This window comes from Pleurodeles waltl, chromosome 7 (genome assembly GCF_031143425.1).
Source record: "Pleurodeles waltl isolate 20211129_DDA chromosome 7, aPleWal1.hap1.20221129, whole genome shotgun sequence".
NCBI classification, from domain to species: Eukaryota; Metazoa; Chordata; class Amphibia; order Caudata; family Salamandridae; genus Pleurodeles; species Pleurodeles waltl.
In genome coordinates this window covers 69,443,238-69,468,800 of record NC_090446.1, presented here as the reverse complement: position 1 = coordinate 69,468,800, position 25,563 = coordinate 69,443,238, and the positions used below count along the sequence as shown (strand labels likewise).

Here is a 25,563-nt window from a genome sequence, read left to right as displayed (position 1 = left end):
CTTGCCAATTTACATAACCTCTGGGTATTTTTAATAAATTATTTTTGCTAAAAGCTTTGTGAATCGGGTCTGATGGATTCAGCCAACTATGAAGAACTGTCCTTTAGTCACAATTCATTGTTTTTCAGAGTAGCATGCCCCCTTTTGGGCCCATTTTATCAACAACTTGTTTAAAAAAAACATAAATGCCGGAGCATTTAAATCAAGTATGGGTCATACCTCTCACTAGACCCACTTTTTTACTTTCTATTGTATTTCATGAGAAAAAAGTGTTTCCTCTATTTATGTATTCTATGTTTATGTAGTGATAGGATAGTGTGGACCTCCCCGCATTGGTAGAGAAGTGATTTACTTCAGAGCGATGGTGGTGTGGTACATGAGGAAACCTCAACAACAGCAACAAGCAGGGGAATCTACTAGACCTGAATTCCAGAGGGATAATTTGTTCAAAATGAAGATTTTTAACAAGGCTTTGTCAATGGCCTTCAGTCTGTGATAAATACTGATTTTTTTTTCTGTCAAACGTTTCCAAGACATGATTGCGTATCATGGAATCAGTGTTTCAGAATGAGAAATGTTTCCTTTAAGAATGGTGAAAATGGGATATGGTTTACTTATGCCAAACGTTTCATTCTTCTGGCAGTGACCTTTTCTGTTTGGGGTATGTAGGTTTTTTATACTCAAGACTTTATTACAGTGCTCTGTACTTAAAATGGGAGATAATTATGTTTTATTAAAGCGATTATATAGTCAGACTTTTTTCATCCCAGTGTGATAAATTGCTGAGAGTAGAATGACATTGAAATGTAAATAATAGTTTGGTAGACCACTAGTGTGTCTCTTCCTGAATCAGTGTGGGGTTGATCAAAGCTTGTGCTCCATCATCTTAGGCTCAGCTCCCTCATCTAAGAAGGAACATTTAATATTGCACTTTTTGAAGAAAGTGAATCTGAATGTTCACATCTTAAGCAATTACCAACCCAATATTAACTTACAAGTGCTCACCAAACTGGTAGAGTACGTTCAGAGGGCCAACACCAAAACCTTCTTGACCCATACCACTGCTGTTCCCACTTCAATCAGGCCTCTGGAATTCTACCTTGGGATATGTTGTTGAAGGTCATGCTACCATAGTTATCATGTGCAACCTCTCTCTGGCCTTTGACAATGTGGAACAAAACATCATCCTTTCTAGATTGTCCACCGTGGCTTTTGGCCTCTTTTATTTCCGAGAGATTGCAAGTTAGGTCCTTTCACTTTTAACCTTACCTCTATTGCCTGTGGGACAACGGAAGGGTCTCCTTTGTCTCCTGTACTGTTCACTATGTATGCAGCTCCTTTTTACAAAATTAGTAACCCCTTCTCTTCCTGTATGGAGATGACTCCCATTTTACAAAAGGGTATGTGGGCCAGAAGAAACTTGCTTTAAACCTGTCACTGTGAATTCAAATACTGACCAAAATGAATGAATGTATTGTTTTTATCTGCTTGTACTTGGACATGTGTGTTCAAATCTGGAGAAAGGTGGAACATAGGCTTTCGATAGGACCTAAGCTAAAATTGTCCCATTTCTGCACCCACCCCGGGGATTATGTGTATGCAATTACTGGAAGGTAACTAATGTAGAGATTGAATATGAAATTCCAACAAGATTGAAGTGGCAAGTTTAGGAGCAAGCAGGCTGCCATTTCTGAAACAACCGTAGGGGCGTAGCCTCAGGGGGTTGTTTAGGGTGTTACAACCCCCAATAAATGTATTTTTTGATAAGTAGGTGGTAAAGATGCTTTCAGTTGTGTACAGTGAGGTGTTTGTAGCATTACAGCAGGATTTTATACATACACACAGACAGAAACTCACACACACTCCCACTCTCTGCTTTGAAAGTCCTCAAAATGTTTGATTATTTTACAGAATATTGTCTTTTCTCTCTTAGTACTCCTACCAAATCGCATTCTTCTCCCTTTCCACTACCCTTTGGCCTCCTCTTGTGCGTCAGCTTGTCGTATAATGTATTTGAACATTATATGCCAGCCTGATAGTCGGACAATCTGAAGCTCATACCCCCAATCTTCCTGACCAAGCTACTTCCCTGATACCTGTGGTCTAGATCAGATAGTTTGCAAGCACAAAAAGGTAAAATTACTGTAGCAATGGCAAGAGGTAATCACATCTAATGAATTACCCTTGTTCCATCCGTGGCATGAGAGGGGAGAATTGTCTTTAAACTCCTAAGAGCAAAGTGGATGTTTGCAGATCCACAGTTTCTTCTGTAACCTCCAGTGAACAGAGTGGGGCCAAGAACAGACAACCCCAGTTAGAGGAATAGAGTTAGGGATTATTATCTAAGGCTAGAATCTTGGTTTGGTCTAAGAGCCTTATTTACAGTGTGACAGGATACTCCATCAAAATGTGGAGGATATGCCTTTGCGGTATTACAAGTGCCATAGGCTATAGTACACTTGTAATACGCAAGGCAGGACATCTGCTATATTTGTGATGGAGTATTTCTTCCACTGAACTCTAAGGTTCTAAGGTCATTTGTAGCTTGTCCATGGGTTCAGCGTGGTGAGGCAGCTGCACAAGTCAGGAGATGCAGAGTTAGGAGCTGTGAACTGGCTAAGCAGCTGCGGGTTGTGAATGAAAAAAGGAGAAGCCAAAGGGTCTTATCAAGATGACATCATTGGTGGGTGGCAGTATACACACTGGACAGCACGGGACATAGAGTTGGTTCTCAAGGGACATCACAGTTCAATGGACAGCAAGGTGACACAGGGGAGGGAGACATCTTAAGCGAACTATCTAAAAAGAAGCCAGTGTAAGGTATAGAACCTGATGCCCACGTCTTAACACTTCTCTTTTTGAAAGGGAAACAAAACAGCAGTTGTGTTTTTATTTGTTTTTTTTAGTCTGTGAAATACAGCTCACTCTAACCAAGGCCAAAACTTGCTGTCACTCCTTGAAGTCAAAAATCAAGGCTATGCCTACAATACTGCCATGACCACTGAAGTTCAGATCAGTGTTTTTAATAACAAAGTCCAGTAAGAAACACCTGATGCCCTGATTTTTTAAAATCCTCTGTTATCTCAATTGCGCTGTTCACAAGCCCCGCACTTTTACTTTCATGTGTTCCCCAAACCATCATTGTTGGGTGCAACTGATATTGTATTACCTATGCGGAAGAAACAGAAACAATACTTCATTGTTGCCAAACGATTTAAGAGTGTAACTTTAGAATAGCATCTCGTTAGGTGCTCTCTTCAAGTATCAAACATTTTATAGTGTTCTTTACTTGGGATACCATTAAATGTCGGGAAAGGAGAAATATTTTTTTCTTGTTTCATGGTTTTATCTTGGTGTTTTATTTTTGTTATTGTTTGAGTCTCGGCTACTCATGCCACTCCTGTCTTAATATTCTGTGTTTTGTGCAATCTTCTGTATTGCTGTACATCCCCAGGCTTGTTATATTCAGTTCACTCAAGGTCTTCTCTTGTTCTTGCTATACTGTTCTTCACTGATGGCTTCCCCTTCTATACACTCCACAGTATTTTTCATAACACCGTCTTCCTTTTGACCTGCCCTGCATTTTTCTTGAAGTTCCAGAATAATATTTATCTCCTATGAATGTTTGTAATCAGATTGTGTACTCCACGTTACCAGCCATGTATTTTTATTTCCTCTTGTTAATGTGTGTATTACCCACCTTGTTTCAGTCTTTATCTATTAACTATCATTTTCTACTCAATTTTTTCCAGCATCTGTTTGTTGATCAGTGTTGTCTTTCATAATTTTTGATATTTCTCTTCTTTTTTGTTGTTTTCTTCTATTCTTTTTTGCACAGCTTCCTATCTATGCTGGTATCCCATTTGCTGTTTCCTTCTATCAATATTACAGATACAAATATAGCTTTTCCTATCAGCTCTCTGTGTGGTTCTTCTTATCCTCGTAACATACCCGTTTGCTGTTATCCTTCCTTCTCATTTCATTTTTAATGTTTATTGACCTTTCTTTCCACTCTGCATTCTCAATAATAATTTTTTATGTTTTCAGTTGTCAGTTTCCTGACTTCCTGGCATTCTTCAATTAGACAACTGTTTCCTTCCTGGTTATCCTTGAGTTCCTTCTTTGGTGGTTGACCAGTTCATTACAGACGTACTTATGCATTTCGATTTTTTTATACATATGAGTGTTCAGTGTTTAGATTAGAAATGGTTCTCATGATAAATATGTTGTCTTGTGGACAGCTCTATAAGCATCACATGCTGTATGAGATTTCTCCCATTCTAAACCCGTTATATGTATGTTTGTTTAGGACCCAAACAGTAACCGTATTGGCCAGTGGCTGGAAGTGGTTCCGAAGCAGGGCATTGTTGATCTGTCCTTCCCGCTGTCAAGCGAGCCTCCTCAGGGAACCTACGTTATTAAAGTGGGAAATGACTTTCAGCATACTTTCACAGTGGAGGAATATGGTAATGTATCATGGAGCACTCAGACAGAAAGTGTTGGTTTGGAAATTTGGGCAATAAAATGTGTTCAATAGGAGGTATAGAATCCTACAATTAAAGCGATTTTCTTGGTAAAGTTGCATTAAAGTACTATTAGACAACATCAAATGCCAGGCAGGGTAACATAGGGACAGAAAATAGGCCCAGGCACCAAAATAAGAGTGGCCTCGTTAGTGAATTAAAAAGCTAAAAAAGTAACCAATGTTTGCAAATTGGGGAAGCTTTGTGAAGCCATGCTGTATAAGTGTTTTGCAAGGTATGGAACACTACATGGAAATGGGCTCTCTGCAAGCAATGTTTGTTTCGATATCAGGCAAAATAACACTAATTACTGTCCCAGCAGGCCATAAAACAGCAAGTAAACAGCCAAAAACAGCCCCACACACTGACCTGTCAGACCAGCCTATCAGGCACTGCTTGATTGCCCTATAGGCCAGTCCAACCCTAACACCATGATGTAGCTTTTTGACTTTCTGTGGGCTTAGAAAAGCTGATGAGGAATTACTCCAACACAAGATAAGGTTTCAAAGCTTGAACAAAAGTAAAACTATTGTAATTTTTGTCAGTTAAGCTATAGAAAACTGTGCTGTTTGGTAAATGGTACAGAGAATGGTCAAGCACACCTGGTTTAATTTGGACTTTGAGTAATAATAAGGCCAAAGCAGGTTGCCCAAAGTCAAACTCTTCATTGAACCTATTAGCATACAACAGACTGAATGCTGGTAGATAATCTGATGCACCATGCTGAAAATGTGAGAGATCACCCATTTCTAAGTCGCTGTCCAGTGAAATAATCCTGTCGCCAGTGGTTCATTGAACCAGCATGGGATTGCAGTCTATTAGAGATTCTTCACTTGCATATCTGATACTGGACAGGTCCATAGAACAGGAGGCTAGATGCCCCGGAACATGATCTCCTTTGCCGTAACCAATCTAGCCATCGGTCGCCATAGGTTGAAAGCATATGGTGCTCTTCTGCCAAAAAGTGTCTCAGCCACACCTGATCATTAGCTGCATAGTTAACTCAAATGATACTAAAAGTATTAATCAGTTTTGTTGGCGTGTTCCATACATCCTTTGCAAAAGCTGTGTTGGGAAGGTTGAGATTAGGGTTCATCACAAGTGATCAGCAGATGTGGAAACTACATTGGAACCATGGCAATTACCTGGGATCTTTCTTACAAAATGTGATCTAGACTAGTTGAGCAGCTGGATTTTTGCAGTCTGACCATAAGGACTGTCTGGTCCATCATTCATTTATCATTTCTTTGCTATCCAGTGTCCTTTTTGTGCCACGACGGCTCACCTTCCTGATGAGGCTCAACAAGACTGTAATATCTCTGCAGTTGTTTGTGTTCCTCTGCAGGGCAGAAGTAGCCTAGAAAGTTGCGCCAAGCTGTCCTTTGGGGCAGAGCCACCACTGATTCTTTCCTTTTCTGTAATGATATATACACACGAAAAACAAGAAAATAGAATGCTATCTAGAGTAATGACTAGTGAATGAGATTGAATCACAGTACAGAACTGTTTTCTTTTTTAAGTTTATTTCATTCATAACAGCTGCTGCCTGGAGTGTCCCTGTTTACACCAGCTTTAATATTGGCCAGTAGTTGAACAGATCTGTTGGATTCACCTGGGATTTCTTCAGACATTTAAAAACAGATTCAATGAAACATGGCATATACACAGCTTGATGCAAGGGCCAATATAAAATGCACAAAGACTGCAAACCATTGGTCTTTTTGACTTTGGGCCTGATTTAGATTTCTACAGATGGGTTTCTCTGTCACAACGCTGACAGATATCCCATCTGCTGACATATAAATCTCATAGGATAACATTAAATTTATACTTTGGCTGACTAGATATCTGATAACTGATATCTGATTCTTTGTTAATTGTTTGACATATTTTTTACATTCTTCTAGTGAAAGGGCCTTGTAGGGCATTTTTGCTTGTAAACATGAACAACCAATTTCAGAGTCTGGTGGAAAAGGAGGATTCTCCTATCTATGAAAGAAGTGCCTAGTCAAGAGGACAATGCTTTGACACAATTTCCTGTTCTATATGAAGGTTACACTGGAGGAAATTCCACTGATAAAGTATGCTCCAGATACATAACTTCTTACAGAAATGTAAGATCTTTCTTTTCTGTTACTACCCTACTCTAGATAAGTGGTTCCCAACCTTTTGATTCACGTGGACCCCCATTTTAAAATTAATGGAACCCAGGGACCCCCACTGCATCGTCATTGGAATCCGGGGACCCCCTCCTGAGTCATTACTGGTAGCTGGGGACCTAATTTGTCAATATTTGTTAATATTTTTTAATTTTCTAAGCAGTCGCGGACCCCCAGGGGTCCCCGGACCACAGGTTGGGAACCACTGCTCTAGATCAATCACTAAGTTATTTTGGTGCTTTGCTTCATTACACATTGCCAGGTGAGGAACATGCACCGGGATGCATAGTGCCTTGCCACTGTGCACGTGGAAGCATGAGAATGAGATGTTTCTGCCTATCCAAGTATTAGAAAGAGCCAGCATCAGGCAGATGGATCAAAGGGTAGGTCAGGGTCCCGCACTATGTTTGAAAGCATCATGAATTTGGAAACCCACCAGAGGTTTCATTAAATTTAAGAAATATTTTAGAATTTAAAACATGCAGAGTGAAAACAGAATCCAAATCTTAGGATGTTTTAGCAGTATGGAAGCCTATCTATTTATGCTTTCAAGACGTCACACCATGTATTCATAATTTTGAAAAAGCTGCTAAAAATGTGCTTTATGTTTTATGTGCCGAAATATTTATGTACACAAATCCACGCTGAATAGTCAAACTCCTCTTTCTCACCCTTTGCAGTGTTGCCCAGGTTTGAGGTCCAAATAGAGCTTCCCAAAGTAGTCACCATTTTAGACGAGCATTTGAAGATGACATTGTGTGGCAGGTGAGATGAAGAAAGGTTTTGTTTCCTTCCTGTTTCCTGTGTGTGCTCATTGGTGCAAGGGAAACATGTTTCTCTATGTAAATCTGTGTATTAACCAGTGTATTGAACTTCTTTGCCCCATGTATTGGAATGTACCAAATTTCACCTTCTTTCTTCAGGAAATATTGCACTAGGAATTGAGGTAGCCATATTGAAACTAAATATTGTTTGTGAATGCATTCTTAAATCAAAAAGTTGCTAATCTGGCAGCTCCCACATGTCCCCATGTCAAGAGTCATCATTACATAAAGAGAGCACCAGGGTAAGAAAACATTGTCTGGCAGTGCTTTTATCCTGTTGAAATGCATCACTTGGGGTGGGGGTGGAGGTCAAAAGCTTTTGACATTATAGATTACTGTCTTTCACACCATTCATGGAATTTACTGTTTTCTTTTCTCCTCATCAGTTCCCCAGTGTGGATGCTCCATGAACCTGTTGTCCTTGCCTCTGCTCAGCATACGTTTTCACAATTAACCCAAATGTTTCTAATATTTTGAGGTAGTGTTATTTGATTCTTGTCACAACCGGTTTGGGAGCCCTAGGATTCACAAGGGTTGCTAGACCAAGTCAAGGTCATGGAGTCCGATGACTCTGGCATCTTTGGAGGACTTTCTAGGGCCACGAAATCAGAGCACCAGGTGTCCACTTTAGCACTTGCCTCTCAGGGTAGAAGTTTGAGTTGTCCAAGGCTTATTCAGGGAGGTAGTGGGAGGTTAGAGACTCAGCAACTCACAAAAAAACTCCCAATAATATGATAGTCCACCCAGTACTTTACATCAATGGAGCATAATAGTGTGGGGAAACACTGACATTCTGTGAACTATACAAATGTGGCCTTACAGTGTAATAAGAGATTCAGGGGGTCATTCTGACCCTGGCGGCCGCCAGGGCCACCGACCACGGGAGCACCGCCAACAGGCTGGCGGTGCTCCCACGAGCATTCTGACTGCGGCGGTTCAGCCGCGGTCAGAAGCGGAAAGTCGGTGGTCTCCCGCCGACTTTCCGCTGCTCGGGGGAATCCTCCATGGCGGCGGAGCGCGCTCCACCGCCATGGGGATTCTGACACCCCCTACCGCCATCCTGTTCATGGCGGGAAACCCGCCATGAACAGGATGGCGGTAGGGGGTGCCGCGGGGCCCCTGGGGGCCCCTGCAGTGCCCATGCCTATGGCATGGGCACTGCAGGGGCCCCCGTAAGAGGGCCCCGCAAAGTATTTCAGTGTCTGCTAAGCAGACACTGAAATACGCGACGGGTGCAACGGCACCCGTCGCACCCCTGCAACAACGCCGGCTCAATTCTGAGCCGGCGTCCTCGTTGCAGGGGCATTTCCTCTGGGCCGGCGGGCGCTCTTTTAGAGAGTGCCCGCCGGTCCAGAGGAAATGTTAGAATGGCCGCCGCGGTCTTTTGACCGCGGTGCGGTCATTTGTCGGCGGGACTATGGCAGACGGCCTCCGCCGTCCGCCATAGTCAGAATGACCCCCTCAGTGTCTGCCCTTTCCTTGACTGTGAAGGTCATTCCATAAGCAATCTGTCACTGTGTTCTGTCACGATTGGCTGCTGCCTACATATTAGCAAATATAACTGGAAGCCGTTACGCAGGCCTGGTCCCAAGCGGACTGTTGACATTGTGAGGCAGGACAACCAATCCAAGGGGAGCTCTGTTTACCTGCAGCCACAGTATTACAGCTCCTTTGTTCGTGTGGCCCCGCCTCTTCTCCTCTTTTTTATTTTTGCATTATCACTGGGTGGTCGTAGTAGCAGATCTTTTTGCTAAGGTTATAGGGTTATACAAATCCACATGTAAGTGAGAGGATTCGTCATGAATATCCACTGAGTAAAGCAGGGGGTCTGCCAGCTGATGAATCTGGAGAGCTCATGGGCACTAAAATTGACTCTAGGAACTTGTGCTTCAGAACCCCCTGGCTTCCGTAGTGAATTAGGATAAAAGTCATATGAGCACAAAGTGCAGCACTACACTTAATTATTTCGGTCAAAAAATAACTGCTAGTCATGGTTGTACTAAGTCAAGCGCTTTGGTGAGCAAGGGAAGGGAACCCCCATGGTGACAGGAGGCTCCTGCACGCGCAAAGTTCTTTAAATTGATAATGATCAGTGTCCCTTCTATCAGATAATCCTACCAAACTTTCAGGCAATGGAGTAGAGCAGTGATCCAGTTGGGCACAGCGAAGTCATGGTCTTCCATTGACAGGGATGCAAAAGCTCACTACAGATACTTCCACCAATGTTTATCCATCAGTGCTTCAAAAGGTAATGGTTGTCTGTAGTTTCTTGTGCAACTTTCCTCTCTCTGAGAAGGTTCCCACCAGGCAGACACAGTTTGATTATCTGTGCAGACTTCTCCTACCTGGGCACTTCCACCATCACTCTCTCAGCAGCATAGCAGGCTCCTCCTCCAACGCAGACCCTCACCACTTCCAGAAAAAAGTTCCAGACATCACAGGTGAGGTCTCCTCACCTGTCTGAAAGGTGAATGTCAAGTACATCAGTTCTGATCTCAGAAGATTCTCCATCAATGAACAGGGTGTTGCCTACATAGAGGAGCAAGAAGCCCTGGAATATTGGCCCGGGTTTTCAGTCTGTTTTTACATCACCGTAACAAGTAGAGTTTGTGTATTCCCCTAGCTCAGTCTGGGGCTGGTTCAAAAGAGTGCTGTGATTTGTGTATACATCTCCAGACAGGTCATCCACAGTCTTTGTTCTGAAAAGACAGCCTGGAAAATGGGTGGGCCTTTCAATCTGTTTATTCAGAAAGAACCCAAAAGAGAGAGACTCCTTCACACTTTACACTTGTAGGAAGCTGGCCAGGTGTGTGGTGGGTACTTACGGTACTTACACCTTATACCAGGTCCAGGTAGGCAGTGTCTAGAAGCCAGGCTCTCTAGAGGTAACTGTGGATGAGCAGCCAAGGCTTATCTAGAAGACAGGCAAAGCTCATGCAATACCACTGTAGTTACACAACACTTACACACATGAATGAAAACACTCAGTGTTACAAAAAATAAAGGTACTATATTTCAGTGACACAATTACCAAAATGTACAAGAGAGGCAACCCTTCAATAGAAGGAGAGTAACACACTAGATATGTACACTAGTAATCAGAATTAGACATAAAAAGCAATAGAAAACATTGCAATAGCAAATAGGCAATAGTGACCCTAGGGGAAGCCCAAACCATATACTAAAAAAATGGAATGCAAATGTAGGACCCCAACCTAGGTAAGTGGACTGTGTAGAGGTGAGCTGGGGGTACTTGGATACCCCAAAGGTAAGTATCACAGTACCCCTAGCGACCAGGAGGAAAGGAGTAAGGTACTAGATGTTCCCCCAAACCACCCAGAAAGAAGAAAGAGAAGAGAGTGCAACACCCAGACAAGACTGCAAGAAACCAGTTGTGGATTCCTTTAGAGGAAGACCTGTGGATGACGGGGACCAAGTGCAAGTGCCACTGAAGAGCCCAAGAGGATCAGGAGCTACTATCCATGCAGGATCCACACAGCTCAGGGTGAGAGGAGATCCATGCAGCTGGATGTTGTTACAGTTGGTGCCTGCGGATGCAGGGGAGTGACTCCTACACTTCAAGGGAGATTCCTTCTTCCTTCTTTTACGGATTGAAGACTTGCCACCCTCAGAGCATGCACAGCCGAGGAAATGTTGCAGAAGCTGAAAGGAGCTGTGGAAACAATGTTACAAGCACAGTCTTTGTCGTGGATGTAGATTGTCGGTTCCTGGGGGGTCTAGTCGCAGTTCCAGTGGCTAGAAGTCGAAGTAGAGGTTGCAGAGGAGTCCTGCTAGAATCTTGCAAGCTGAATCTGAGGACCCACCCAAGAGACAGACCCTAAATAGCCCTGAAAGGGGGATTGGTCGTCTAGCCAGATGACACCTATCAAAAGAGGGCTCTGACATCACCTGCCTGACCTGGACACTCCAATAGGTCCCTGCCAACCTTGGATGCAAGGATGGATGCAAGATGGCAGAACCCAGGGTCTCTCTGGAGGAGGTCTGAGCACCACACCTGGGGTGGTGATGGACAGGGGAGTGGCCACTCCCCTATCCATAGTCCAGTTTCACGCTAAAGCAGGGACTGGGGGTCCCTGAACCAATGTAGACTGGTTTATGCATGGAGGGCACCAAATGTGCCCTTCAAAGCATACCAGTGGCTTGTGGAGGCTACCCATATAACACCTATTTCCAAAGGGAGATGGTGTTACCCCCCACCCCCAAAGGAAATCCTTTGTTCTGCCTTCCTGGGCTTGAGCTGTTCAAGCAGCAGGAGGGCAAAAACCTATCTGAGGGGTGGCAGCGGCTTCGGCTGCCAGGAAAACCCCAGAAGGCTCGTAGGAGCAATGCTGTGGGTCTTCTAAGGGGTAAAGATCCTCAACAATGACGCTGGAACCATGACATTGTTGTTAACGCAAGCAGAACCGCGCATGTATTAACAACGACTCCCTTTTTCTCTGCCTTAACCAGACATGTGCTGAACAACGCACATGCGTGGTTAAGGCAGAGAAAAAGGGAGTCAGCATCGCGGTCAGGTAAGTGGGGCCGGGGGGTGGGGTAGTTTTGTATTTAGGGCGGGGTGGGGGGGGTTCGGGGTAATTTTGTTTTTAGGAGCATGGGCGCAGGGTAGGGGTAATTCTGTATTTAGGATGGGTGGGTTTTTTAGAGGTGTGGGGTCGGGGTAATTTTGTTTTTAGGGGCAGGGGTAGGAGGGTGGGTATTTAGGGGTGGGGATGGGAGGTCGGGGTAGTTTTGTATTGTGGGTCGGCAAGGTTTCGGGCGGGGTCGTGGTAATTTTGTATTTAGTGCGGGGTGGGGGTCGGGGTAGGATGTGGTCGGGTAAGTGGGGCTGGGAGAGGGTTGGGGCTAGTATTTAGGGGTGGGGGTGTTTTTTTTTTTTAAGGTGTGGTGGTGGGGGGTCGGGGTACTTTGGTTTTTAGGGTGGGGGTCGGGGTAATTCTGTTTTTAGGGGCGGGGTGGGGGGTCTGGGTAATTTTGTATTTAGGGTGGGTTTTTGGGGGCGGGGTCAGGGTAACTTTGTTTTTAGGGGTAGAGTAATTTTATTTTTGGGGTGGGGGTCAATTGTTTCTAAGGTGGGGGGTCGGGGTAGGTTTTAGGGCTCAGGGTAGGTGGGAGGTATTGGGATAGTTTTTAGGGCAAGATGGGGGGTCAGGGTAGTTTTTCTTTATGGCAGGTGGGGTGTTGGGGTAGTTGTGTTTTTAGGGCAGGTGGGGGGATGGCATGCGAAAACCACGCATAATGTTCCACACACGCCTTTACTTGGCATGCCTTTATAACGAAAAATCGTTGTAAAGGCATGGGTGGTAAAGGCATTCGTGGAAACAACGTGGTCGTTGTTCCAAACGCATTTTTCAGGCATGTGTGGTTGGTGCATGTGTTGTTCCATCATACATCCCTTCTAAGGAGCCCCCAGAGTGCATGGAATCATACTTCCAATGCTGGCAACAGTATTTGGGTGTGATTCTGACAAGTTTGATACCAAACATGCCTAGGTTCAGAATTACCATTATGTAGCTGGACATAGGTAGTGACCTATGTCCAGTACGCATATAAAATGGCATCCACACTCTCACGATATCCAGGAAAATGGAACTGGAGTTTGTGGGGGCACCTCTACTAGTGAAGGGGTGCTCTCACCCGCAGGAACTTGCACCCTGCCCCCTGGGCTAGGAGGGCCTGCCATAGGGGTGACTTACAGTGACCTGGTGCAGTGACCTGTAGTGACAAGGACGCATGCACCCTTTCAAGCAGGCTGCAATGGCAGGCCTGAAGATGCACTTTGCATGGGCTCCCTATGGGTGACATAATACATGCTGCAGCCCATGGTGATCCACTGGTAGCCCCAATGCTGTGGGTATCATATAATAGGGACTTACATGGGAGCACCAGTATGCCAAATGTGGGGGGTAAGTAACCACGTTTAAAGGGAGAGGGCATAATCACTGGGGTCCTGGTTAGCAGGATCCCAGTGAACACACTCAAACACACTAACAACTGGCAGAAAATGGGGATAACCATATCAAGAAAGAGGGCACTTTCCTACAACACTCATCAGCCTTTAGGGTCTTGCACCTCCAGGAGAACAAAAGGGCAGGTCAAGGTAACAGACTAACTGCACTTCTAAAGAGACAGAGACATCTGTCACCTGTACATCCACATCACCTATCAACCTGATGAGGGTGATACGGCAAGGGAAATGAAAGGCAGGACCTGACCAAAGGCCATCCCTATATCAGGTTTCAGGAATGCCCGCAGGAAACATCACTAGTTTGGCAGACTTCCTCCAACCTCTATTTTGCACACCTTGCATACAGTGGAGATCCAAAATCAATTCTGTTGTGCTTACAGTCATCCATGACACTGTCAAACCCCTAACTCACCCTACAACACACTCACAATATGCATATGTGCCTAACCATGCCCACTGAATGCAGTGAAGGACCAGAAATTAGATTGGACAAACCTTTTTAACAGGCGAGGCCAACCAGCCAACCACTCTGTGCATGGAAAATATAAACATTTCTTGTACAGCCACTATCAGTTAACACACTTACCCAACTGTCTATCCAGTCAATCCAATTGCCCTGACAGTAGGTACCATCATTAATGTGCATCAAAAACATAGTGATGGATGGAATACTTAAATTAATCTCAGCGATAGTAGAAAACTTGAGGCTGCATCCCAATCCATCGTTCTTCGCCCACTATGCCACCTCAGTTTTCATCAAGCCATATGCAAATCAGTCTTGACCCTACTCCAATGGACCAGTCCAGCCTGAACTGCCAAGCTACGTCCTCCCTGAACCGAAACACAAGCAAGCCAGGACCGGTTTTGCACATGCCACTGAGCCTGGGACACACATCTTGGCATACCCATCACACTTAGGGCATCAAAAAACACAGTGATGGATGGAATGCTTGAAATAATCTCAGCCACTGGAACTCATTCAGGCAGCATCCGAATCCATCACTACAGAGGACACTTGTGGTGTGCCTGTCCTGAAAGTAGAATCTTGCTGTGGGCCTCAATCCGTGGCTCAGTGGTCCTCAGTGCGCACACATGATCCTTGTGCGCTGAGGCCAAAAGGGAAAAGGATTCAATCACCAGTAACTTACTTCGCAGGCCATGCAGGGATGGGGAGCAGGTTTAAAATGCCACGCAGGAGGCTTTGCTGTTCCAACTACATTGAAGCTGGCTAAAAGTCATTTAAAAGAGTACATAATTTCAATATATGTTCTTTGCAGGTTGCTCAACACTTGCACCTGCATACAAAATTGCGAAAATGGGGCATATGACTTATTGAAATCCTTACAATGGTCTTTCTTTTCCTGCTAGCCCAAACACATTGATCTGCGTAACCTTTGTTTATTTTTCTTACTTTCTGCCAGAAATTAGTAAAGGACACAAAAAACTTGTAACGTTTTACATTTCTTTAATAATATACTTTAATACACATACAGCAGAAGGACTCATAGTGTAATTATGAGACATGTATGGATGTATGAGAGAAAACACTTTTTAAAGTCCTTTGAAAATTGAACTTAATGCTCCCAACAGGGAATACAAATCTGTGTAAAATATGAGGGAATCTATGTATCTTAGCAGTGGTTTGTGATGCTTTATTAGCACTCTTGACACATACACAACATTCATTCAGTACTTACTTTGTAAAAAAAAAAAAAAAGCACCAGGGCTCTTCTCAGGAGGCCACTGCTGCTTGCACCACTAATTGCCCCCACTAGCACTTCCAGTGACAGTACCATCCCAACTAACCATCACACTCATACAAGTGTGACAATTCAGACTTTAAATATACATTAACAATGACTAATATATTCCTCCCAAGCTATTCTTATTGCTTTGGGTGGCAGATATTAGTGGATTTAATGTATATTTAGTATTAAGAAACTGTAGTTGTGCACCTCTCAAAATTAGATAAACAGTGCCATCATGTGGCACTTTGTTATAAAAGCCAATGTTGACAATAAATTGCTGGTATTGAGCACCAAAACCACCGGCTCAAATTAAGCCCTGCATTCATTGCTAAATAAAGCAAACATAATTCAACTAAATCATGGAGCACCATCATACCCACAACATTTGTTTCACTCTATATTTAGGCTATGTAATGAAAAAGGGACAAAGATGTCTACCCAATTTAAGAAATACCTATAAGAATGTTATGGGTACACTGTACTTTTGCTGATAAGGATTTAACGTTGGTAAAAGCTGATGGACGTGGGTTTGAATGCCAGCAGAGGAGCATTTTGTGTTTGTGAGGTGGATCAACTGAGACCAGTGAGTTAGGTGCTGCATATTTACCATACTAGTCTGGTGTTACAAATGCTACATGTAAATAGTAATTATTTTATAAGTGTGTCCATTCACGTTATATTATATACACATAGTCATTAAAATCTTTACCACATAACTATGTCCAGCTATGGCTTTACTTCAGACATTTATGGACAGATGATAACTTTGCATGTGGCCAGCTCTTACACCAAATTACAGATGTCAACTTTTGAACAAAATCAACCCATATTGTTAAGCTCTGAAATGTGACACCACATTCTTCAGGTTACACTATTTATAACAACTTTATAATAAAATAAGAGTTTCTCTCTACTTGGAAGTTAAATATAAAATGCATCCTGTTCTGAAATCTCTTACAGAAACTGCCACTATTTAAAAAAATTCCAGAAATGCTACTTGTTTGTGTGAGGACTGGAAGGCTGAGGAGCTAAGTGCAGGGGCTGGGAATACATGCCCTAAGCCTATATATTTGTTTGTTACATTTTCTAAAAGAAATATTATGTAATTCTTCTGTGCTGAGACAATAAACCATGATTTGAGGTCATGAGAAACTCATTATTTCAGCACGTTAATTTATATAAATGTAAATCGTTCTTTTTTTTCTGGAATTTTTCACTGCCTAACATGTGTGTATGACAAAAGTTAGTCTTTCTATTTAATTCCTTAAAGACAGTATGTCATCTCTGAATCTTACCTAAAATGTCAATAAATACTTGTGCTTGGCAGATTATTAATGCCCACTAGACTTACAATGCTTGTAGTTGTCCCGGTGGTTGGTGCGCCATAGCTTATGGTACCTGACGTCCCATGGCTGTTTTATACTCACTGATAACATTAGGCCCTTCTCTTTTCGTGTCCCTCTCCAGTGGGACTGAGCACCCAGTTTTATACCGTCTGATTTCGCTTGGTTAACACATACAATGCAAGGTCAGCACAGTATGTACCCCCACAGATAAAGAAGATTGTTCAAGGGGGTACAACAGATTACAATAATCCCACGAAAGCAGAGCCCCCCTACTTTTAGAAGAAAGACATTCCACAGAAGAAAGAGGACATTCCGCGAAAAAAAAAGGTCATTCCACAGGACCATACTCAGTGGTTTCCAATTGCTTTTTGAACATTGATCCGGTGTAATCATAATCTTTGTAGTACCAGTTATCATCCCATCCCTTATCTCTTCGTCTTCTTGTGGTTACTGGAGTGGCACTTCCACAAGGCAAAGCAAAAGTCCTAGAGTAACACCTAATGATGATGGTGACTCATTGCAAAACACAAGAAGTGCCATTTTTAATTGTACGTAGAGAGCTCCAGCTGAGAAATATTTTTGTTGCCTTGAGCCTTAAAAATCCTTCCAGCAGTCCTGTGGGGTACATTTTGGTAAAATTGGGAGCTCCATCTACATCCATTAGCAGGGCTAGTGGCTCAGGGGAGTAATTTATCCACTCCAGGAATCTGTTTATGAGCTCGTAGCAAAGGTTAAAATTCTGGTGGATCAACTCCGCCTATTAGCCTTTTGAGGGTGATATAATGATATCTGTTGGGTTGCTATTAATGAACGAGTACCAAGATGTCCCAAAAGGATGAGCATGTACTTTACATAAACATATGTGAAGTGTGAGGCTGTGTCATTCTTACCCTGCCTTCTGATAACCCCTTACAATCTGAAAACTATGTTATAAAGTTTTCAGTGATGAGCTTACCCCTTTATTATTGAAAAGGCACTGCTAGTCACTGACACTGGACCTATACCAGGTCCTTTGCCATTACTGCCATCTGGTCATGCTGTCTCTTTTCCCAGAATCCTCCGACTGATGCTCGCTCTTCCTTTCGTCTCTGTTGCTGACAGGTACACCTATGGAAAGCCGGTCCAAGGACAGTACAGTGCTACCGTGTGCTACCGTAAGCTGTTTTATTACCACTGGATCAGTAGCGACTCTGATCTGTGCATGGCAATGACAGGCCAGGTAAGGTGGGCAGGGGCGAGAGGGCCAGTGTGCCGAGAAGTGCCGAGAAGGTACAGGGGAATAGATTAGATTTAGGTGCAGCAGTGTCTTCAGAACCCATAGCTCCACTGTTGTCAATGTTTTTAACAGTTTAATCAATTTGAGGACCTATTCCTTGTTGTCTTCCATTTGATCTGAATATCATCTGTATGACCAGAGGTTGAGCTATGTTCAGAAAGTCCCTCAGAATTGTATAGTAATGATAATTTTACTGTGGCTTTTCCACCTGAAATGGCCCTGCTGTCTGCGCATGGCAGATATATTTTAATATTTTTTTAAATTTGAATTCTCATCACTGCACAGCCCATTGTGTAATCTATTTGGTACAGGCAAGGCGCCAACATTTTTGTTAAAAAAATGTTTGCTTAATTAAGAGGTTTGCTTGATTTCTGTGATGCGTTATCAATTACCCCATTTTTTTAAAGTTCCTTATTTTAAAGTTGTGTTTCACCTTTACCGTCTGTTTCCACATCATATTGGTGCCACAGCTCTTGGAATGGTTAAAGGTAGCAACTCACTTAGCTGGTTTCTAGTTGGGTGCTGTTGGAAATGTTTTCAATTTTTGATGGCACGTGCTAAATTTGGAGAAAATTGCACTGGCGAGGCTTACTTCACCCTACAATGAAAATTATGGAGAAATTCAGTTGACGGATTGCCCTCCATAGTAAGGATTTTCACCAAAAATTGGAAAATGGTCCATCAGTACACTAAACCCAGAGGCTATTGACAGTCAATGGAAAGAGAAGCTTAACTTGTCCCTGGTGTTTTGTGAGTTAAATTTGCAGGCCAGCCCTGATCATTAAATAAAAACACGTTTGTATTGCCCTACAGTGGAGCCAAACACCTATAAAAAGTATCCAATAAATAGCACTGTTGAGCTTCCTTTAAGTTGGTGTGTGAAACACACACCTGAAAATAACCAATTGTTTACTGTCTTTGGTGAAAGCAGCAGTGAAGGAACAATCTATCTAAGAACTGAAGGCTTCTACAACAGTTAACAGGAGAGATGTTTTTATATCACAGAATCAGTTGTTGCACCCCTATAATATATGCGTTTTGTTCCTTCAGTGTATGTAATTGGACACTCTGTATCCGAATTTTAAATCTATTTGAGCCTGCAAGTTTGACTTACATGTTCAAGTAGATTTTATTTTTACCAGAGTATACCGACTTAAAAAATAGTTTTGTGTTTGTGAGGGTTAGCACAGGAAAGGATGGTAATCTGTGTGTTTATGAACATACACAAACTTACACATTTGTGAGTTTCACAAACCTGTCTTCGACCTGTACCATCCCCAGGTAAGGTCAGGCATTTACTCCTGTCAACGGTAAATCATTTTGCAGAGTTTTTGGAAGTTGCGGAAGGGGATTTCTTCATGAGGCAAAATGTTCTCCCTGTGGAAATAAAAAACAAAGTTAGTGCATTTACACTGGTGATGCAGATTTTCTCAGGGGAAAAGTAGGGATATATATATTTTTCTACGAGAAACACGAACAAAAAAACATCAGAAATCTGCACCCACCTGAGACTGGTAACCCACAGTGCAGATTTCCCGCTTAAAAAAAAAAAAAGAATTGGGTACAGTCTCTTTTTCTTACTTACCTTTAGCAGTCAATTACATTTTCCTTAAGCACTTAATGCTCCTGAATTCCCTACTTGAGATTGATGCATGCCTGATTCCCCCTCTAAGTCAATGTTCAAAAACTTTATGAACTGTCCCCCAACCCTCTTGATCCATGGTATGTATGAAATCAACACGTTTAGGTTTGATCTATCTTGAAGCTGAATAGTTTCTCATATGTTGACTTTTGTTCAGCTTGAAAGGACTGGATGCTTCTCCAAGAAAGTGAAGCTGGACTTCTTCAATATGACGCCAAAGTCATATATGATGACCTTCGATGTAATTGGCTCAGTGACTGAAGACGACACTGGTAGGTTGCAGTCTGACAAAGGAACCTGCTCCTGAAGCCCAGGTGAAGAACATTGCATCTGTAGACCAAGGTTGTGAGACAGGTTTCAGGAAGGAGCTAGACACCTTCAGTATGATGGTAGATATGTTTGCTAGGGTGTCTAGGCTGGAATTTATTACTGTGGCTGTGATAAAAGTAGCTTCTTCAGTTTATGGGCAGACTCAATGGCCACAGGTTTGGGATTAATGTCATGTTAGATTTAATAAACACCCCTGGGATATAGGATTAATCTGAGTGTCTTTCTTAAGAGGTTTTCCAGGTGATTCCACTTGACTAACTTGATATCCTCTACAGATGTGACTCTCTCTGGATTCAAGTCATGCCAAATATCTTCTGATATTGCAACCGTGATGTTTGAGGAGACAGATGAGTACTACAAGAAAGGCATACCCTACACTGGCTGGGTATGTAGGACAATGACTGGAGGAATGGGACGAAGCAGTCTTTGTGACGGAGCGGTCCAACCTATTTCATTGTTTCCTGCACTGTCTTCCACCTTCCTCAGACATCTCTCTTTCTTCTATCTTATTTCAGATCTATCCATTCTTCCACTCTAACACTTCTTTTCATCTCTTCTACATTTAAAGTATTTTCCTCCCCTTTTACCTTACCTGTTGCCTTTCTATCGTATCACTGATCTCTCCATATATCTTCTTTCTCCACCTTTGTCTTATCATACACTTTATTCACAGCGCTTCTCTCTTTTCACTGTCCACATATACAGCTCTATATACCTCCTCATTAACATCTGTCAACCTCTGTCTTCCCTCACATGTCTATGCTCTTCCCTGCCTCTCACATATCACTCTTACCTCTTTTTTCACATCTTTGACTTCCTTCTCATCTCCCTTCCACATGCTCTCATTTATTCTTCTCCATTTACTCTCTCCTATGTATCTTTTTACCCCATCACACCGATCCGCTTGCACACTGTAGCCACCAATCTCCCTTCCTTGTCTTCTCCCACCTATCCCTGTTCATCCTAATGCCAAATATGTCTTTATCTCTGTTTCTTTCTTATATCTGCATCCCACCTTCTTCTCTCTCAAATTCATCTTAAGTAGTACATTTGTTCTTACAAACAAGGTTTATAAAAATGTATAAACTATAAAAGGCCTATTGGAAGGCAAACAATATATTGTTCTATGTGTTTAAAAGTATTTTTCAGAATTAGTAATAGCAACATTAATAAATCAAATACTCAAAACATAATATGGCGAGTACTTTCTGGTTTGAGGCATGTCATCTTCTAACCCTCCTGTCATGAGATGAGGCCTATTTTCGATGAGCCATGAATTGGTGCTGCTGTTCTTAATTCTAACATTGAGCATCACTAATTGAACATACTAGTTTCTTGTACAGAACAGTCGTGTGCTACAATGGCATCTTATGGGAGCACACTTCATACAGTCAAAATTAACACTGTGTAAACTATAACCTTTACTGCTGAAGGGCCTTTGCAGGAATGGAAGTCAGGTGCATATAGGATTTATAAAAGAATGATTATCAAATTTAAGTGCAAGGTCCAGATTGTGACACCTTTAATAGATTTTTTTTTTCCTGTTGCCCACACCTGTTCACATATTTACCCTACCTGACTCCTTTCCCTCTTCCTCACTCATCTAATAGCTTCTCTCCTCCTCTTCCAAACTTTCCATGGGTCCTTCATCAATATCTCTCTCTTCTCCTCTCCAAAACCTTTTCCTTTGTCTCTCATGTCTCTTGTCTCATCTCTTGCTCTTCTGTTCTCTTCATCTGTGCTGTCCTTTTTTTAATCTCCCTCCTTTCTTTATCCTCTCTAACACAGTACAATCCCTTCTATTATCCTCTAACCTGTGTTTTAATCCTGTCACACACTTTCACGCTTTCTTAAGGTCCTTACCTATATTGTATTTCCTTCTCTGACACTGTCTTTCCTCCTCTCTTGGACCCCAAACATTTATTTTTTTCTTGTCTGACAGTTCTACCCTCTAACAGTTCTATAACTCTCAGTCCTACCTTTCTCACTTCAACCCTTCTCTTCAAGATACTTTTCATTTTTTCATCTCCCTCTCTTGTTACAGATGAAGCTTGCCAGTGCTGATGGCACACCGATAAAAGATCAGACTGTCTACCTATTTACTGATTGGGGTTCGCAGCGACTGAACCAATCATATGAGACTGATGATTCCGGAAGGGCTTTCTTTTCCCTGGACACCTCTGATTGGTCCTACTCAGTCAACCTAAGGGTAAGTTATTCTCCGTGAATACCTCAAACAGGGAGTGAAATATTTTCCCTGAATACGTCCGATTGGTCCTTCTCAGTCAACCTTAGGGTGAGTTCTTTTCTCTGAGTACAGCCGATTGGTCCTCCTCAGTCACCCTTAGGATGAGTTCCCAGAACTCGAGGTAGTCAGAACCCCAAGAAGCTTGTTCATTTGAGATAACTGCAGAAGAGCCCATATGTTAGGAGGTAGTGAACTGGAGTCTTTGGCAAGTTTAAAAAAAAAGTTTCAGTCCTCCTAAAAGTCGAGAAAAGAACTTCATGATGTTAGTAAAATTATGTCCCTTACATTTTGGTGGCAAATATTTAGACAAATGAGAGTCTATAGTATTTCTTTCAAAGTGAACATTTATATTTTCTGAAATATCAATTCCAACTTTTAAGCTTTTTTCTCGAATCTCTTACAGGGCTTTTAGAATTTAAAAAATAGGGATATATTTGATAACTTATTTGAGAGTTAAAAAAAGTGCATCTTTTCTTAAATTTTTAGTTGCCTCTAAACAACTTCCTTTCTCTGCCGTGACAGGGGGTATACATTTTGAAAGCCCAATTGAAAAAATCAAAGCCTTTTCAATTTTTCCAGCGAGAAATGCTTATACACACAATTACTCGAAATGTGGCGCTACTCAAAAGCAAGGGCTAGGGACAGCCCATTGTAATTCTTGTTTTTTTGTCTCCAAAAAGCTACTTATTTTTTGGAGCACACTTGTCCCACTGTACCTTCTTTTCCTTTCAACATTAGAGGTCACTGTGTTGATTTTCTCTGCATATGACCAAGTTGAAGTGCTATCAATGAGAAAATGTGTGTGGAAGAAATTCTGATCATTTGTTTGTAGTCTCTGTACAAATAAAAGTAAGCTATATATAATTAACTTTCATACATTTGCAGAAATGTTCTTGGAATTCCACACAAAATATAATTTTGTCATAGATGCTTTTAAGTCTCATTTCATGCCTGTAAGTTGCACTGATACATTCATAACTTAGAAAAGTGAAGAGTGGTGCTCTGAATGTTACTGCACACTATTTTGGCATGATTCACTTAATGAGCAAACAAAAAGCTGCAGAAATGTAGGCCTGCCTTCTACCTTTGGCAGCAGGTGCCTAACTTTTATTGACATTTGATTTAAACTTTGTATGGCATTGCCTTCCAAAACTGTAGATTTGTTTTTGTACAGTAAACAGTTAAAATGCCCTTAATGCACAGTTTTCTCCCCATATAACACTGTAATTGATGATGGCGTATTTTCAATATTCTGAGCATCCCATATGTGACTCCAAAATCTCAAATTAATTCCTCCTTTCACACGCTACATACCCGTGAGGGTTTCAAGGCGCTGGGGGAGGGGGGGGGGAGGGGGTTGCTACTGCTCGAAGAGCCAAGTCTTGAGGAGTTTTCTGAAGGAAAGAAGGTCCTGGGTCTGTCGTAGATCCGGCGGGAGGGTGTTCCAGGTCTTGGCGGCGAGGTACGAGAACGATCTGCCGCCGGAAGATTTGCGTCGGATGTGGGGGATGGAGGCGAGGGCGAGGTTAGCGGAGCGGAGATGCCGGGTGGGGGTGTAGAACCTGAGTGTGTTGTTCAGGTATGATGGTCCGGTGTTGTGGAGTGCCTTGTGTGCGTGGGTGCGGAGCTTGAAGGTGATCCTCTTGTTGACGGGGAGCCAGTGAAGGTCTCTTAGGTGGGGGGTGATGTGGCAGTGACAAGGGATGTTGAGGATGAGTCGGGCGGAGGAGTTTTGGATGCGTTGGAGGCATTGGAGGAGTTTGGATGGGATACCGGTGTAGAGGGCGTTTCCGTAGTCGAGTCTGCTGCTGACGAGGGCCTGGGTTACTGTTTTTCTTGTTTCTGTTGGGATCCATTTGTAAACTCTGCGAAGCATGCAGAGAGTGTTGTAGCAGGAGGAGGAGATGGCGCTGACCTGCTTTGACATGGAGAGTGAGGAGTCGAGGGTGAAGCCGAGGTTTCGTGCGCTGTCGGTGGGTGTCAGTGGGGGACCCGTCGTGGACGGCCACCATGAGTAGTCCCAGGCGGAGGGTGTGCGCCCAAGGTTTTGTCCGTGTTCAGTTTTAGCCGGCTGTCTCTCATCCAGTCGGCGATGGATTTTAGTCCCTCGGGGAGGTTGGTTTTGGCGGTGTGTGGGTCCTTGGTGAGGGAGAGGATGAGTTGGGTGTCAGAGTAGGAGATGATGTTGAGGTTGTGTTGACGGGCCACTTGTGCGAGGAGGGCCATGTAGATGTTGAACAGCGTCGGGCTGAGCCCTGGGGTACGCCGCAGATGATGTTGAAGGCTTTGGATTGGTACGGGGAGGCGGACTCTTTGGGTTCTGCCGGCGAGGAAGGATGCGGTCCATTCGAGGGCCTGGTCCTGGATTCCTGCTGCGTGGAGGCGGGATTTTAGTATGTGGTGACTGACAGTGTCAAAGGTGGCTGATAGGTCAATGCGGATGAGGGCTGATGTTTCTCCATTGTCGAGGAGCCTTCTGATGTCGTCTGTGGTGGCGAAGAGGACGGTTTCGGTGCTGTGGTTGCGTCTGAAGCCGGACTGGAAGGGGTCGAGGATGTTGTTGTCTTTGAGGTACCAAGTGAGCTGAGTGTTGACGATTTTCTCTATGACCTTCGCCGGGAAAGGGAGCAGAGAGATGGGCCTGAAGTTTTTCAGGTCCTTGGGGTCCGCCTTTGGTTTCTTGAGAAGGGCATTGATTTCGGCGTGTTTCCAGCTTTCCGGGAATCTTGCAGTTTAGAAGGAGATGTTGATGGCTTTCCGTAGGTGTGGTGCCATGGCTGTGTCTGCTTTGTTGAAGATGTGGTGTGGGCAGGGGTCTGATGGTGATCCGGAGTGGATGGAGTTCATGGTCTTGCAGGTTTCGTCGTCGCTGATGTTGGTCCAGGAGGTCAATCGGCTGGAGCGGGTGGAGTTCCTGGTGGGTGGGGTAGGAGCGTCCGGAGTGTGAGGGGAGTTGAAGCTGTCGTGAAAGTCCGTGATTTTTTGGTGGAAGGCGGATAGGGTATTGGAGGTAATTTGGACCAATAGAGAGCAGTGTACATCTACGGCTGATTTGATTAGCCGTGTTGAGCAAGTTATACTAATGTAATACCATAATATTTAGCATGTGTATGGCATGCAACACATGTTTGGCATCATTGTGCTCAAATTATGTGGTGTGATTGCACCTGGACCTGTATTATTCAGTGCATGAAGAGTTGATTGTGATGCCTTTGTTCCTGATACATAGCCTGGTCGTGTCTTGCAGTCTCTCTTGTTATGAACATAGTTTTTATTTTTGACAATTTGTAGTAATTTATTTAAACAGTAACACAAATCTGCAGTCTGAGTTAAGTCTTTGTCTCTGACATTATGGGCCTCATTACAAACCTGGCAGTCACAAGATCACTAGGTTTGTGGATGGCGGTGGTACCAGTGCCAATGCGTCTTTCCGAGCACCATTTTTCAACCCTGGCGATTGGGCCGCCAGGGGACCACC

The 25,563-nt window shown here is 43.2% G+C and overlaps 1 protein-coding gene across 1 annotated transcript in view; it reads left to right on the top strand.

The window, feature by feature from the left end:
• The window catches only part of LOC138303653 (alpha-2-macroglobulin-like protein 1), a 192,945-nt gene that overhangs the window by 39,038 nt on the left and 128,344 nt on the right, over positions 1 to 25,563 (top strand). Inside the window, exons 6-11 of the mRNA XM_069242956.1 lie at positions 4,310 to 4,466; positions 7,363 to 7,447; positions 17,691 to 17,808; positions 19,665 to 19,779; positions 20,113 to 20,222; positions 21,882 to 22,046. Coding sequence (XP_069099057.1) covers positions 4,310 to 4,466; positions 7,363 to 7,447; positions 17,691 to 17,808; positions 19,665 to 19,779; positions 20,113 to 20,222; positions 21,882 to 22,046 — 750 coding nt within the window. The remainder of the gene's footprint in view (positions 1 to 4,309; positions 4,467 to 7,362; positions 7,448 to 17,690; positions 17,809 to 19,664; positions 19,780 to 20,112; positions 20,223 to 21,881; positions 22,047 to 25,563) is intronic.